The 16,326-nt window shown below is 43.5% G+C and overlaps 2 protein-coding genes and 1 long non-coding RNA gene across 6 annotated transcripts in view; 2 read left to right on the forward strand and 1 right to left on the reverse strand.

The window, feature by feature from the left end:
• Window positions 1-300: 300 nt before the first annotated feature.
• On the forward strand, window positions 301-8,746 carry ZDHHC23 (zinc finger DHHC-type palmitoyltransferase 23). Of its 4 annotated transcripts, none has more exons than XM_035116599.2 (4): window positions 301-868; window positions 2,530-3,240; window positions 4,493-4,660; window positions 7,145-8,746. In XM_035116599.2, the coding sequence occupies exons 1-4, from the start codon at window positions 726-728 to the stop codon at window positions 7,410-7,412; spliced, it is 1,290 nt and encodes a 429-aa protein (XP_034972490.1). In that variant the 5' UTR covers window positions 301-725; the 3' UTR covers window positions 7,413-8,746. The 4 variants fall into 4 exon arrangements, with proteins under 4 accessions (XP_034972490.1, XP_034972493.1, XP_034972492.1 ...); XM_035116601.2 differs by having other exon boundaries at window positions 753-868; window positions 1,973-3,240; XM_035116600.2 differs by having other exon boundaries at window positions 767-868; window positions 1,933-3,240.
• Window positions 8,747-8,817: 71 nt separating this feature from the next.
• Window positions 8,818-12,733, forward strand: LOC132592009 (uncharacterized). Its single transcript, XR_009557499.1, has 2 exons — window positions 8,818-11,879; window positions 11,912-12,733. It is a non-coding gene; the product is annotated as an uncharacterized LOC132592009 (long non-coding RNA).
• CCDC191 (coiled-coil domain containing 191) overlaps window positions 11,766-16,326 on the reverse strand; it is a 30,506-nt gene continuing 25,945 nt past the window's right edge. The window contains exons 16-17 of the mRNA XM_060273747.1: window positions 15,963-16,117; window positions 11,766-13,604 (exon numbers count right to left, since the gene is read on the reverse strand). Coding sequence (XP_060129730.1) covers window positions 13,472-13,604; window positions 15,963-16,117 — 288 coding nt within the window. The 3' untranslated portion in view covers window positions 11,766-13,471. The remainder of the gene's footprint in view (window positions 13,605-15,962; window positions 16,118-16,326) is intronic.

A 16,326-nucleotide genomic window follows, 5' to 3' on the forward strand; every position in this document is an offset into this window, starting at 1 on the left:
ACGGAACTTCTCGCGCTCACAAGTGCTTTTTCTCCCTCTCCTCCGCTCCCCCCGCGGGCATTGGGCAGGGCTCCATGACGTCACGGGAGGATAGGAAGAGGCCGGCGTGCCAAGGAAGCCGGAAGCTGGGGAAACTTCAGGTCGCTTAGGGGGAGAACTGCAGGGCGCGCCCTGGATGCAAGGCGGGGGCAGGAGGGAGAGAAAAGGGAGGCGGAGCCTGCAGATATTTCAGCCAATCCTCGTTGGCCAAGGAGGAGCACGTTGGGCTTGGGAGCTGCCCTCCCCCCCGCCCAACAAGAATTCATTTTTTGCACCTTGATAGCCGGGAAGTTAGAAGGCGAGGAGAAGTCACTGGATGCGCATCGTTTGCAAATGAGCGGAGGAGACCTAGTACCCGGGTGGAGGCTAAGCAAGTTGCAGGAAGGGAAGAACCTGGCTGCCGCCTGACTCTTGGTTACAGGTGTCAGGCGGGAAATCGCTGCGCGCCTCTCCCCTTTCGTTTCCCTCTCCCTCGGGCTTGCAAAAGGCTCTTTGATGTCGCCTTTGTAGTCTGCCTCCGCAGCTTGTTTGCAAAAGGTCCTCTTTGGGTAACTGGCTTTAATGAGAACTTCCCCTGGAGTTCTCTGCCCTTTGTATGCTGCGAGAGAGGTTCCCCGCGCCTCTTTTTTCTCTGCCCTCCGGTTTTTGCGAGGGCGGGAGGGGCCATTGCTGGGGCTGCTGCCACCATGAAACGTGGGAGGAAGAAAGTTAAAGGCCCCGAGGCGGAGGATACCCTCTGTTGCTGCGAGTATCTGGATCGGAAGGGGCAGAGGAGCCACCTGGCGGCGTGTTTCTGTGAGTGCGAGGACCTCGACGAAGGCTGTGAAAGGTACGCCTGAAACTTTCACCCAGCTGGCACTTTTCATAGAATTGTAGAGTTGGAAGGGACTCCCGAGGGTCAGAAATCTCCCAACACGTGTCCTCTCCCCCGTCCAGTTTGAAAACACGCCGGACCATGCTTAGCTTTGCCAGTGTGCTAGTAGTACTGTAGTTAGCTTTTTGGTGGCTGCCCTGTTCGTGGCTGAGTGAGATATTTCCGTTGTGGCCATTGGGGTGGCCTTTAAGCTGCTCCCTCCTCTTGTCTTCAAAGTTCTGGCATAAAAAGGTCTGCATTCAGGGTGTGGTTTCAGTGCTCTGTCCCTGTTAAGAGTATTTCATCCGCTCCACATGTGGTGATTCTGGTAATCACTGGATTTCTCTCTGATCAGATGGCCACCTCTGTTGCTTGAGGTTCCTTACAAAATTAAGTAATAATAATAAAAGAAATACCAGAGCTACTATGCCTTTAACAGCCCCATGAGGCACAAATTCTGAAGAATTGTTTATTTTCCATAGAGATGGAAAACCTTACCTGTTGAGTGCATCACATGCAACTCGTAAAGTCATTTTAGGGGAAAAAATGGTGTGGCCATGGGAATTTGGAAGAGTTTTTGAAATCTGTAAATGTCAACACTGGGCAGTAGTTTCCAAAAGTAGGAAGGGAAAAAAACCAAACCCCTGCTATGATAATGTTTGAGCATAAGAGTTGCTTCTTTAATGTTATTTTTTCCTGGTGTGGCTTCCCTTCAAGGACACATATGCAGTGATGTTATACTAGGTCAAGGTTACCCAGTTGGAAGTTGACCGGCTGTACTTGCATAATTTGGGCAACTTCCCTGCATATGATTTCTTGCTTGGAAAGAGAACATTTGAAGTGGCCTTAGGCAGGCATGGGGGAACCTGTGATTCTCCAGGTGGTCTTGGGCTATAATTCCCTGACCACTTCTGTCTGGAGCCTATAGAAGTTATGTGGAGGGGTTCCAGCCATTTTCTCCCACAATGATCTTGCTTTAACTAAACAAAAACCAACACACTTCTCTGAGCCGCAAATGTCTTCCATCTTCCCTATTTCAGTGTACTCATGAGCTCGTGAATCCTTGTCTTTCTGTATCAGGGATGGGGAGGCTGCAGCCATTGGACTACAACTCCCATCATCCTTGGTGACAGGCCATGCTGCTTGGGGCTGATGAGAGTTTGCATCCCCACTACATCTGAAGGGCCATGGTGATTCCCACCCCTATTCTACAGAGAGATTCTTTGCCAGGTAAACTGACAGACCAGACAAGAATAGAACTTGAGAAAGTTGAGGGCTAGTTCACAGAACTGGATCTACTGACAATGTGATACACTCATTATTTTCAGATGAGCATTAGGACAATACGATGAGATGCAGCCCCACATATTTCTGGGAAGAAACTGAAGAATTATGGCCATTTCACACATCCTTTTTACACTTGTCTGTATGCATAATAAAACAATCCCATGCATAAGGGGAATATAAACATGTGCTCATCCACAAGGGAGCTGACAATTATCCGAAGCAGCCCCAAGCAGCTGTACCTTGGTGAGATCTGACACAAAGTGACTGAGAGAGTGACAGAAGCCAACACAAATGTATTTCTTGGTCTCTTCAGTCTTACATGAGCAGACCTCTGTGCTTTTCCCTAACAGGTGGCTGACTTGCAGATCTTTGCCCCCGGGAACTCTAGAGAGAATTGCAGACACCGTCACAGACCGCTTTCGCCTCCCATGGCTTAGGGGGGCTGTAAAGGTCGATATCAGCCTCCTCCCGCCAGTCATCCTGTTGCCTGTCTTCCTTCACATAGCAGCTTTGCACCTCCTCTTGGCTCTTGTCATCCTGATATCACTTCCTGTACTGGTGCTGTGGTATTACTACCTCACACACAGGAAGAAGGGCCGGACTCTTTTCTTCTTGAGTCTAGGGCTGTTCTCCTTAGGCTACATGTACTACGTGTTCCTCCAAGAGGTGGTACCCCGGGGCCATGTGAGCACCAGCCAGGTGACCCTTCTCACCTGTGGCTTAATCCTCATGCTGGTGGCCCTGTCTCAAGCCAAGAGAGACCCTGGCTACCTTCCCTGCCAAACGAGCAGTGACAAAGCACTTTGCCAAGGCGGCAACGTCAACAATAACACCATCTCCAACAGGAATGACCTGGAGGGCTCCAAGGGGCTTTACAGAGCAGCTGTGCCTGACATTGCAATGAACGGTTACCCTGAGGGCTATGCCAGAGTGCTGGAAGCAGGGACAGGTGGGGTCACGGAGGACTGGTGCACCAAGTGCCACTTGGTTAGGCCAGCCCGAGCTGGGCACTGCCGGATATGTGGCAGGTGCGTGAAGAGACTGGATCATCACTGTGTCTGGTATGTTCCTTGGAGTTTCAAGTTGGCTTTGACGTTTGTTTTCTGATATCTTTGTTACCAATGAGTCACGGATCTCCTCTTGCCCCAAAATACCTTTCTGCTTTGCTTGGGCTCTTGTCAGTATGTTTAATTGATCTGCTGCATAGTGCGTTTTGTTGCGTAAATTGCGTTCCCTGTCTAATACTTGCTCTTTCCTGCATTCAGTAGCCTTCCTGTTCTGTTTTATAACCAGACGAGCTGAGGAAGTGCCAAATCTCTCCAGGGGAACTTAATAATCTGCTATGCCACCCATCAATAGTTGTAAATGTTGTGATACATTAATGGTTTCATTTAGGGGTGTGTGTACTTAGTGTAGTGGCTTCAGTAGTCAAGGGCAAACCTGCACACTTCACTTTGGGCCAGTTTTTAAAAAACAATATATACTGCTCCCGGTATTTGGGCTATCAAAATATTGGGATGTTTTTTCTTCCAAATGTCTGGGCCAAAGGGAATGGGGGAAGAGTGGTCATTTAGAGCTAGGTGGAAGAAAATGCAGTGAATAGTAGCCGCAGAGCTCTGCAGGGCATTGAACCACTGGAAGTCACAGAAACATAGAATTGTTGAGTTGGAAGGGGTCCCCCGAGCATCATTCTAGTCCAACTCCCTGCAATGCAGGAATCTCAAGTAAAGCCTGCCCAGCTCTCTTCTCATTTCTGATCCTTTGTTTTTCCAAGTTCTTATAAACATCAAGGCCAGAAACTTGTTAAACCATGCAAGTTCAGGCCTTTAGGAAACTGGGTGTAGGTAACAAATTTCACATTTCATGTATGAAAAATCTGTTGGGGTGCAGAATATCCACGGTGCAGAATTTTATAGCTTCCTAACAGCTAGTCTTAAATGGTGCAGATTGTTGTCTATCGGCTCTATTTACATAAGCTAGTTTGAAAACCTAGTTTATATGAAACTTCTCTGTTAGCCTGGTTTAGACATAATGCCCAGTCATGGTTTGGTGCCTAGCAAATGAGCCTTCAATGAGTCTCTAGCTGTTGTTCTCCCCCCTCCCCTGCAATGTACCCCTGGCTCCTTTTCTGGATTGAGGCAAACCAACAATTGCCATTTTGTCCAAACCTGCAAATTTTGTTCGTGCTGCAAACCATAGTTAACTACTCCTCAGCTGGACATCAGAATATTTAATGGACACCAGAATCTGGCACCTTGCTTATCTTACACCACTTTTTTTTTGTAAAAAAAGTTTTTCTTTTATCTCTTGGAGGATTAACAGCTGTGTTGGGGAACAGAACCACCAAGCCTTTATCCTTGCACTCTCCCTTTTTCTGCTCACATCAGTGTATGGGATTTCTCTGACTCTGGACACCATCTGTAGGGGGAAGGCTACCATCAAGGCACTCTTCTACTGTCCTGGTGTCTATGGAGACTACAGGTGAGAGAAATACTCTGCAATGGGATAAGAAACTACTGATATGACCCTCTGTCGGAGGGGCAGTCTTCTGGTCTGCCTGCCTTCTGCTGTCTTGGCCCGAGATGCATGCTGGGATGTTTGCTAATGTAAAAACCTTTGTCCTTGGGAAGCTTTGTGCTGCTTTGATAGATTGGCATGTTGAGGCACACTGTTTTGTGCTTGTGTGACTTGCCCAAGTGACTCTTGTGGTTGAAACAAAGATAAAGTACCGTGTTCCTTTTTGGGTTGTTTTCTTTTTGTTCTTTTGCATGGTCAGGTTACACTTTTAATGACAAAAAGCATAATTGCTTTCCGGGATGATGCTTTCTGAGTATTGTAGTGTTGTTGTCCTCCTCCTCTTTGCATGCACAAATCCTAATGATTTCCAAATGCCCGCTATCTCATTTCAGGTGCCCCATATCTTTTCCCTGTCTCTGACAACCATTGTTGTTATCTTCTTTCCTCCCTTCTCAGTATGTCTCATGTTCCAGCTCAAGTGATATGGACTGTGCCTCCATATTGGCCTGCATGCCTTGCAATCTTGTTCTATGCAGCTATTGCTTCCTCTCAGTCTAGCTCTGCTCCGCTGAAAGCTCATTCTGTTCCAGGCACTTGATTGATTGATTGATTGATTGATTCTATTTATATGCCATTTTTTTTCTCCCAAGGAGAGACAATGACTGGCTAAAGGTCACTCGGGCGATTCAAACCCTGGTCTCCCAAGCCATAGCCCAACACTCTAACCATTACACCATGCTGACTCTCAATGACTTGTGATAAATCTATGGGGGAAATGTATTTCAAGCAGCTTCTTCCCATCCCATACTGTCTTTAACATCTGTAGGGAATCTTAATAATAATAATATTTTTTATTATTTATATGCCTCCCATCTGTCTGGGTTGCCCCAGCCACTCTGGGCGACTCCCAACAAAATACTAAAAACGCAATAAAACATCAGACATTAAAAATTTCCTTTACAGACCTGTGGGCTTAATTATCATAGTTTAGTTGAAACCACACCTTAAATCATGGTCACCTGTCCCATCACCTAAAATATGACACTGTTTGTGGAGCAGGCAAACTTACAGGGTCAAACTGATAAGGAAAAATGGGGAGTAAGTGCACTTTCGAGTTTTACTTACTGCCTGGGCGCAGTTCCACTTCCCTTGATAGAGTTCCATACTTATACAATTGGATGAAATTAAATACTCTCTGGTACAAATTACACCAGTGGATTTACTTGCTGTTTGGAATTGCTGGGCTACAACTTGTGCTGTTTCACTGAGTGCAACCAAGTTTAGTATTTTCACAAGCCTTCCCACTTGAACTTAAGGGGAAGCAACTGAAGAACATCTAAGCACAGGCTGTTTATTGCCCACACATATCTAAAATGGTGAATTTGGTTCTTCCCTCAACTAGTAGTGCCTTTACCATGGTAACAATACAGCGATACCTCGGTTTGCGAACGCAATCCGTTCTGTGGAGACGTTCGCTCGCAGAGGTAATCGCTCGCTGAAGGCACGCTTCTGCGTGTGTGCGAAGCGGCGATAGAGCGCTTCTGCGCACGCACACGCTGTGTAGATCGCTTCTGCGCATGCGCGAGCTGCACAGATCGCGTCTGCGCATCCAATGCCGCGGAACCCGGATGTAAACACTTCTGGTTCTGCGGCGTTCGTAAACAGAGGTAGTCTCAAACGGAGGTAGTCATAAACCGAGGTTCCACTGTATAGATTTCGTGGGCAAGGAGCTTTAATATTGTGACTTATGGTTGTGTAAAGGAAGAACTGTGGCCTTGGCAGAAGGGGTAGAGATGTTGTGGTATACAGTTCCCATCAGTGATTATGCTAGCAGGGACTGATAGGCATTATGGTCCCCAACATCTGAAGGACACTGTGCTGGCTACCCATACTTTAGGGATATTCAAATAGCATGCCCAGGGTATGGGAGATCAGTCATCTGTAACCACCTGAGTGCAATTGCATTGCTATGGGCATTTTTGCAGAGCAGAAGTATAGGGCAGAGAACTGGTTGTTGAGCTTAGCTATAATCAAATCCCAATGCTTATTACCTTATAGTAAGGCATAGATCAGGCATAGGCAAACTCGGCCCTCCAGATGTTTTGGGACTACAACTCCCATCATCCCTAGCTAACAGGACCAGTGGGTCAGGGATGGTGGGAGCTGTAGTCCCAAAACATTTGGAGGGCCGAGTTTGCCTATGCCTGCATAGATGATGGACTGTTTGAAAAATAATTTTTGCAATGAAATGAGGCACTTAAGTGGGGAAATGAGATTGCAATTTGCTGTGATGCAGAATCTGAGATGGGAAGGCAGTGGCACCAAAAGCTACTACTATTTACTCCCAAAATAGCATGTCATTCTCCCCTTTTCTCTGTAGCCCTACAGCAATGCAGTTGTGTCCCTATTAAAACAGGTTCCTTGCTTTCTGTTTCCACCCCCTTCTAGTTCTGCCCTTTCGTTCACCTGTGTGTGGTACTGTACCATTGTAACTTCCGGCATGGGCTACATCCTTCTCATCCAGCTCTTGAACATCAGCTACAACGTGACTGAGAGGGAAGCTCGAATTGCTTTGAAGGAGAACACTGGGCAGAGGCTGTTATGGGGCATGGTTGTCGACACAGGCCAATACCATCGGGGCATTCTGCACAATTGGATCCAGTTCTTGACCTTGCGCTCAGCCGATCTGCAGCACTCCACTGAAGACATTGTATGAAAGCAGCTTCCTATCAATCACATTTAGCTAACTCATAGATTGATCATCCACACCTGAAGTCATTAAGGGGACAGGTAGTCCTCATCTCTTAAGCCATATTTTAAGAGCAACGTTTTCTCAGAAACATGCGATATTCCAAATGCTGGGCACGAATGACCTGGTTATGGGGGTGACTATGTATGTCAGCCTCTTAAGTGCTCACCTGCTTAGCCACAGCCGGCTACCAGTTTTGGATTAGTGTCTCAGTCTACAGTTCTATGCGCTTGTGCCAATGGACTGTGTACATAGCTGTTTACAAGGATTATACACATTAACTGTCAGGAACATTCCTGACATTAACCTGGCAAAGAGTGTTGGGTTGCGGTGCTGAAGAGGTAGTGTATTTTTTAATTCTAAAGGTTTGAGAAACTTCATGTGCTTGTGAGGACTAATCTTAATGTACCACAAGGAAGTTCATTTGGGCATGAGCTTTAATTTTGTGCTTGTCAATGGTGATGATGGCCAAGGGTGGTATCAAAAAGGGGGCTGCTCTGCAGTTTAACCCCATGCAGAAAAAGATCAAAATAGCAACAACCCCCAAAACCGAGAAATGGTGTTACTTTTCCACACACACACCCAACTCTTTGCTTCGGTGGTTCTACTAAGTGCCTTTGTGAGACGTTTTCTTTGGAGCTGTGATTTGTGAGACTTGTGGATAGCAGGGGTGGTTTTGTGTGTGGTGTTCTCAAAACACCTCAGAGAAAGTATTTGCATTTAATGAATGTCTATTTTCTCCCCTTTCCCCACATCCATTCAGCAAGGTTAAAAATTAAATCTGTAATTGAGGGGTCAGCAAACGTTTTCAGCAGGGGCCGGTCCACTGTCCCTCAGACTTTGTGGGGGGGCAGACTTTTTTTTGGGGGGGGGGAGAATGAATTCCTATGCCCACAAGTAACCCAGAGATGCATTTTAAATAAAAGCACACATTCTACTCATGTAAAAACATGCTGATTCCCGGACCATCCACAGACCGGATTTAGAAGGCTCCAGCCCCCTGGCCTTAGTTTGCCTACCCATGCTGTAATTGCTGAAAATAAACTCTTAAATCACTTGGATCCAAAAACTTTAAAAAGCACAGAAACAATTGGCATTAGAAAGTACTTAATAATGAAGGAGAATTGATGAAACCTATCACTGCTTTGCATCATGTATGATCAACTATTTTAATTGGTTGTTTATTTAGGATCCTTGTCTCAATAGTGTTCCCATAAAAAGTCATTTGCTCAATCAGATGATTAGAAAGCTTTAATTTCCATTTAGATAGGAAAATAAAAAAATTCCTTCAGTAGCACCTTAAAGACCAACTAAGTTTTTATTTTGGTATGAGCTTTTGTGTGCATGCACAGAAGTGTGCATGCACACGAAAGCTCATACCAAAATAAAAACTTAGTTGGTCTTTAAGGTGCTACTGAAGGAATTTTTTTATTTTACTTCGACCCAGACCAACACGGCTACCTACCTGTAACCATTTAGATAGGATCACTGTGCAATAATGGGGCTGTAGGGCAGGTGGCCTCATTGAACTGAGATAATTGGTAGCCATGGATGTAGAAAATGATTTATTCTGCTTTTACATCTACTGCTTTCTGTACTGGGTGCTGCAATCTAAAGCATCTGGAGGGTACCAGCCTCAGGAAGGCTTGCTTGCTGCTGAAATAAGATATTGCAGTTCCACTCATAAAATGTTACATGGTACCAAGAGATAAAAGGCAACAGAACTGTTCTTCCAAACAAGTTGAGACATGAGGTTTCCATGCATAATGATAGCATTCAACTTGGAATTGGAGCGAAGTGGGAATTTGAATTCTCTAGTTTCTTAGTTCTTCACATGGGTTCACTTCTGGTCAGTAAATGTACATGCTCCTCAGACAATCTGAAATAGTTATATCTTTGGCTGAAAAAGCAGTGTGTGCTATATAACTGGAGACACTGGCTGAGTTTGGACCTTGTACTAACTAAACCATCGTTTAGCATGGCTTCCGTCCAGTGTTGTTGAGCTTCAGGTTTGCACTCTGCTGCTCCCTGCAGGTGGAAGGAGTTCAGAAGCTTTGCTTAAAAACTGGCTTCATTCCTTCAAGCTTACAAAGCGGTTAATAATTAACCAGTTTATTTGAACAAGCCAACTTGACAATAGAAGAAGCTCAACAAAAGCGTTTAACTGAAACAAGAGTTGAGTTTTGCCTTCTCTGTTTTTAGGGCATTAGTGCAATGCAGCAGATCATCAGTGTGTTCCCGGCCACCAGGAAGTAAAATATTTGCAGAAAGAGACTTGAAATGCACTCTATATAAAGGTTTTTCTCCCTGCTGGTGGTATGTAGGAAGTGTGCAGCAGGAATAAATTTAAGGTGAGGAAATGAATAAAAGTCTGGCTGCATCATTATGGTAATCCACGGAGTAGCTACAGTGTAACACTGATATCATTATTATGTCAAGACCTAAGACTGAGACATGGGATGTGTCCCAGATAGCAAAAGGTAAAGAGTCTAGCTTTACTAGCCAAAGGGTAGCCAATGTGGTGCTCTGAAGATGTTGCTGGCCAACATCTCTCATCACCCTTGAGACCCTGGCCATGCGCTTTGCAAGGACTAGTTTCTTACTAAGCCAATGGTTGATTATACTTCTAGCATTCTTCAGGAAAGTTGAAAGGATTATCTCATTGATGTATTGGAAAAATAAAGCACATTTATATGAAGGAAATGTTGCCATGGAATGTGGCTATAAATGGGCTCATGCAGATTTTTAGAGGTTTCTTAAATACTCTTGTGCATTGCAGCACATAAGTGGGAGGTAATGCCTACCCATTTTAAACTGAATATTTCAGGGAGTCCTAGAGTTGGAAGGGATCCTGAGGACCATCTAGTCCAGCCCCCTGCAATGCAGGTATATGCAGCTGTCCCATACGGGGATCAAACATGCAACCCTGTCGTTATCAGCACCTTGATCTAAGCAACCAAGCTATTTTTCTTCCTGTGTGGCTATAGTTTTAAGCTAATCTTTCGGACATAAATAGCTTCTTTCATAAGTATATGGAAAGGTTGGAGACACACTATTTACTCTGGAGGAGGTGCAAAAGGTATGTACCGTATGTACCTGAATATAAGCCTCACTTTCCCCCCAAATTCTGACCGTGAAAAGTTAAAGTGCGGCTTAAATTCGTGACCTTACAAAAATCTGCTTTTACGATATCGCTGCTGAAACAGACATACAGTAAAATGGAATGGGTGTGAGTACCTGCGGAATTCTAAGGGAGCGGCTTATATTCGGGTATTATCTTCCCCCCCCCCTTTTCTGCCCCATGAATTTTAAAGGTGTGGCTTACATTTGGGTGTGGCTTATATTCAGGCCAGTACGGTAATAATACTTGATTGGGCTATACTATATCTAGTATGGGGCACAAGCTTCCCTTTCACCTGCTTAATCTTTACTCATCCTTTCTGTGCCTCACTGGAGGGTTAAGGGGGCTCATCTGAACAGAATTCCTTTTAAAAACTATTCTGTATTGCACAATTAGACACCAGTAAATTCCTAAGGACTTTATTTCCTGCATTGCTGTCATAGTGGTGTCAAAGTCAAACCCATGCAATACGAAAACGCTACTGTGAGCTGTGCTAGGAATAAACCTGATGCTTCTTCCCAGTCATGCATTTGTACTTTTCAGAGTACCGTACATTTTTTTGCAGAGGTGTCAAGTGACTGGAGCAAGACATCTAGATATTTCCTTCATCTCTTTAAAGTGGCTAAGTAAAAATTGATTCTTCCCAACAGGCCAATGATATTTCAGCCTCTCCTTGTTTTTAATGGTGCTTTTTTTCTTTCAAAGTAGATTGCTTTCAAGTGTCTTAAAATAATTTGCTATGAGAGCATTTTCTCTAGAGCAAGTAATAACTGCCTACTGTCCAGTGTCTTAATCATGTGTTATGTGACTTTTAATCTTGATCTTGAATGTATTTAGCCTCTACAGGGCAGGATGGTGCAATTACAAATGTTTTTCTATCATATTTTAAGGCTTCCTGGAAGCCTTTATTCTTCTGTCAAGCTCTACTGTACAGGACTTGAATTCTATTTAAAAACCTTGCTGCAGCTCATGTTTTATAAGCTTGATGGCAGTGTGGAGAATATCTGAATTGCTTCTCTCTTAATTTTCCCCCAAACCCAGGTATGTGGAAGATTGTGAGATATTTTATCTGCAAGTTTTATTGAGCATTGTGTTGACATCATTTTATTATGTGCCCTGCATTTGAGATCAGTTGTTAACACAGTTAAATAAATTTTGTTTTAAAAATAAGTGTTGAGTGATTGTACCCAAAAATACTATTCTCTGGAAAAACAAAATAACATCAAATTTATTATGTGTCCTTCACTAGCTAGCCCCCTGGCAGGTTACAATGATTTAAAATTCAGAATTAAAAACAGTTAATACAAATTCAGGTGGGTCCTGAACAATATACAGTACATCTCAGGTGTCAGAGGCAAAGAGGTCCATCTTCATACTCCTATCTTTAGTCCAAGACTGTAGTAAACCAAAACTGTTACGTACTTTAAACCTTCTGAATGGCTTGAAGGACCTTCTGAATCAACTGAAGATAGCTAAGCTGGTAATCAAACGAATGTGTGTCTTCTTCAGTCTGTGTACTTACAAATTTTGGAGAGTGGGAGAGAACATTAGCAGATTACTTTATAAGGTAACAAACCCAAGATTGAGCCGATTTCTTTTTTGCTTTTTATTCTTTTAACCACCTCCACAGTCACAATCTGTGTTCAAAAAAGGGAGGGGTGCTAATCCGCATTAGTTGTTGAGAACAAACTGGCTAGTTCGCAATTATTCTGAGTGGTTTTTCTTTTGTAACAAATCAGTACCTTAGCACTACAATTCAAATATCTCAAGTGGTATACTACTACAAGGGTTGCCCCTACTTGTCGGTTAAGATTTAACTACAACTGGTTTATTTATACAATATACTATGGGTTTTTTTCTTAAGTGTGGTGCTGTGCTATGAAGTCTGAAAACTTGCTTGACTGAGCTGACAGAATGTTAATTAAGATTCCACATGACATCATGGGAGGTAAGTTATTGGTCTTAGAATTTTTTGACATTCAAACTCTGCAAGCTGAAATGAAAATCCAGCAACTGAGAGTCTCAAATGTGCCTAGGGACAGAAGGAGTTGCAACGGCAAAGCAGCTCCAATATAAAAAACACACATTTTTAAAGGGCAGAAAGCTTTCTGACTATGAGGCATCTTAATCTGGTTTCCACAAGTGAACTAGAACCCCTCACAGAATATCTGAATTTCCAAAAACTCTTCCCAGCAGTGCTATCTGTACTGCTGTCTATAGGTTATTATTGTATCTCAGGCACTCTTTCCTTCATTCTAATTGAATATTCAATTTGCGAGGAATAATGGTTTGTTGATTCAACACCTCCCTACCACCACATCAGCGGACCTGCTGGCTGTGTGGTTAATTCAGTAGTGAGAAAGAGTCAGAGACAGTGGTTGTCCCTGCTTACTGCTTGTTCTTGTGGATACGCACTCATAATACAGGAGTTTGGGATAGCACAAAGAAGAGATTTCATGTTTGTGTGCCAGCAAATGGAGGTGATACTGTATGTTCACACAGAGGTGCTTACCACAGGGAAGCAGGCAAAGATGGTAAAATGATTTAGTTGGAAAAATAGAAGTGCTGGCCTATATCAGCTTCTTTGACTGCTACACTTTGATATTTTAGAAGGAGTTCAACAGAACAATTCCTCTTGGGGAATAAGGATGGAATTCAGTCTCCACAAGCATTGCATCTTGCCAAGCGGAATGATCCCTCCTCTCTTCACCCCAGGCACTGTTCTCCAAACCCCTGAAGCTAACTTCAGGAGGGACACTGGAGGAGTGGAAAGCCCTGTGGTGCAAACAGAGATCCTTGCACATGGCTTTGTTAGGTGGAACCTCTGCTAGAATGTCTACAGATTCTGTCAACCAGAGAATGGTGCACGTGAACTCCTTTTTTCTCTGTCTTCTGGCCTGAAATGTCATGTTCGGAAGTCTGGCAGAATTTCAGCCACTCTCTTCCTTAGCTGTTTTATTCTCTCTTCCTTCTCCCTTTCCTCTTTCATCAAAGATGGAAATTGCTTCCAGGCTCTGAACACAGTCTGCATTATCCTCCTACATATAAAAAAATTGTGAGGGAGAGAAAAAACAACCAGGTAACAGAATTAAAAAGGAGACGTGCATATGTTCAATGAAACACACGTTGTATGGAGCAAATTCTTCTCCTTTTTGACAATTTAGTCTCACATTATTTACAAAAATCAAGAATATTACTAGTTTAAAACATTTTGGTAAGCTTCCACTCAAGTCGCCCCATTTGCACAAGGACTTCTTGCACAACAGAACTTCTCCCTGCATGCCCCCCAAATCTGTTCTTGGGATTCCCACAACTTTCTGCAGTAAATTTGGGGGAGAGTGCAGGGAGGGAAAGGTTTGTTATACAAGCAGAAGTCCTTGCACTTATGGGTTGGCTTATCCTGTATAGGCCATTATAGCTACTGTTCTGAAAAGCAAGTGAAATCCCTTTCTGACTTTAGTGTGCTATGCATACACACACATATGGAAGCATACCATAGGAGTATATACAAATGCTAGAAAGAAGGGTAAAGGTAAAGGGACCCCTGAGCATTAGGTCCAGTCGTGACCGACTCTGAGGTTGCGGCGCTCATCTCACGTTATTGGCCAAGGGAGCTGGCGTACAGCTTCCAGGTCATGTGGCCAGCATGACAAAGCCCCTTCTGGTGAACCAGAGCAGTGCATGCAAATGCCGTTTACCTTCCCACTATTTATCTACTTGCACTTTGACGTGCTTTCAAACTGCTAGGTTAGCAGGAGCAGGAACCGAGCAATGGGAGCTCACCCCGTCGCGGGGATTCGAACTGCCGACCTTCTGATCGGCAAGCCCTAGGCTCTGTGGTTTAACCCACAGCGCTACCCGCGTCCCTCAGAAATACAGATAATATTTCAGAGCTATTTTTTCCATAGAAATTGAGTGCTGGGGAAGGAAATTCCATGATCGTCTGCACTGTTCTGTTGGGAGGAAAGGATGAAGAGTGTTTTGTTTTGTTTTTAAATGGACAGGTAAGTGTCTTGGTACAATAGTTATTCATCCGGACTCCAAAGCCATCAAGTCGTTCGCCAACAGAGAAGCAAACTTCACCCCCTCCACCACTTTACTCCTGTGGGGATCTGTGCCAGCAAGAGGAACAGCTGCCTGTGCACAGAACAGAACTAATGAGAACTGGGGATAATGCCAACACAGCACAACTTGGCTGGAACATCATCAGCTGTAGAGGACTGTCACGTAAACTATATAGTTCACAATAAGTTAATGATACTAGCCATGCTCCTCCCTTTTCAAAGGGTGGAACTGCACCTTGTAACAGTAAGCACACATCTCTATCAGTTTTATTGAAAAGTGTTCAACATATTTTAGATACTAACTTTTTGTTTAGGGAAGCACCTCATCTATGTAAGACCACCATAGAAAATTAAATGTTTTTAATTTTAAAACATCAATCACTCAACAATCGGTTACTTTTATGTTATTGTCATCAGCCCTGGGGCTGGTGACAATGAAGAGCAATCCTATATCCACTTGTGAATAGGATTGCACTGTAGGAATATAGTTGTGCTTGTAGGAAATGTAGACTGAGAAGTAGTGAACAAAACCCCAATAATGTTACTGGGGAATCAGAGGAGGAAAGCTGCTTTCCTCGCTCCTCCAATGCTCCATCACCCCTATTGACCAACTTCTGCCAAACCCACTCTGCAACTTTACTTTGTTAACATTTTCCAGCTCATAATTGCATTTATTTCTCCTATAAATTTGCTGCTTTCTCAGTCTCTTGCCTTTTGCTCTGGTTCTAAATTTTCCATTTAAGTATTTCCCCCCCCGAAAAAAACAAGTGAACTCAAGAGTCTGGTTCTTCACTAGCTGCACTCGCACATTTGGGTCTTTGCTTTGTTCTCTCTCCTTTCAGGTCCCTGACTGGTAAGAATCATATTTTTCCTTTTTGCACAATTAAGTAGCCATACTAATGAGAGCATTGAGAGCAGCCTCACTATGAGTGTTCATTTTTTTTTTGGAGGGTGCATTCATTGTGCAGACGAATTTATGAGAGTCTTACTCTCAGGTAATAATAATTTACTACTACTACTACTACAATAAATTATTATTATTAATTTTTGTTGCAATTTATTTATTTAATGAAGAGAGATTAATTAAAGAGTTTCAAAGAAGGTGAAATAACAGAGGAAGTGTCCAGGCCTGGTGGACTCAATCTCTGGACACCACTAGTTTCTGAGGCTTTCACTATCTCTAAATGCTGCAACTACAAAATACAAGAATCTAGAACTGCTTTGCAATCATTGCAAGAAACAAAATGATGACAATATATGAAGGGAAAAGGGCAAATAGCAATTGGAGTAAATGTAGCTCAAGTGAAACATATAGTCTATTTATATAGTCACCTGTCACTATATTGATCTGCAGTCTTCTGTTTTCTCCAGAAAATACTCTTTTCCTCATTGAGTACATCAAACCAAGCCCAGAGGACCTTCTTCTGAAGTGAAGTTTCATGGAGCTTTTTTGCACTCTCTTCCAAAGTAGATACATAATCCTTGTACTATACAACAAACCCAAGGAAAGGAAGGGGAAATAGATTTCAGTATTGTTATGTTTTATAGTTGATGAATTGAAGAATTGATGCTTTTGAATTATGGTGCTGGAGGAGACTCTTGAGAGTCCCATGGACTGCAAGAAGATCAAACCTATCCATTCTTAAGGAAATCAGCCCTGAGTGCTCACTGGAAGGACAGATCCTGAAGCTGAGGC

This window comes from Zootoca vivipara, chromosome 4 (genome assembly GCF_963506605.1).
Source record: "Zootoca vivipara chromosome 4, rZooViv1.1, whole genome shotgun sequence".
Taxonomy (NCBI): domain Eukaryota; kingdom Metazoa; phylum Chordata; class Lepidosauria; order Squamata; family Lacertidae; genus Zootoca; species Zootoca vivipara.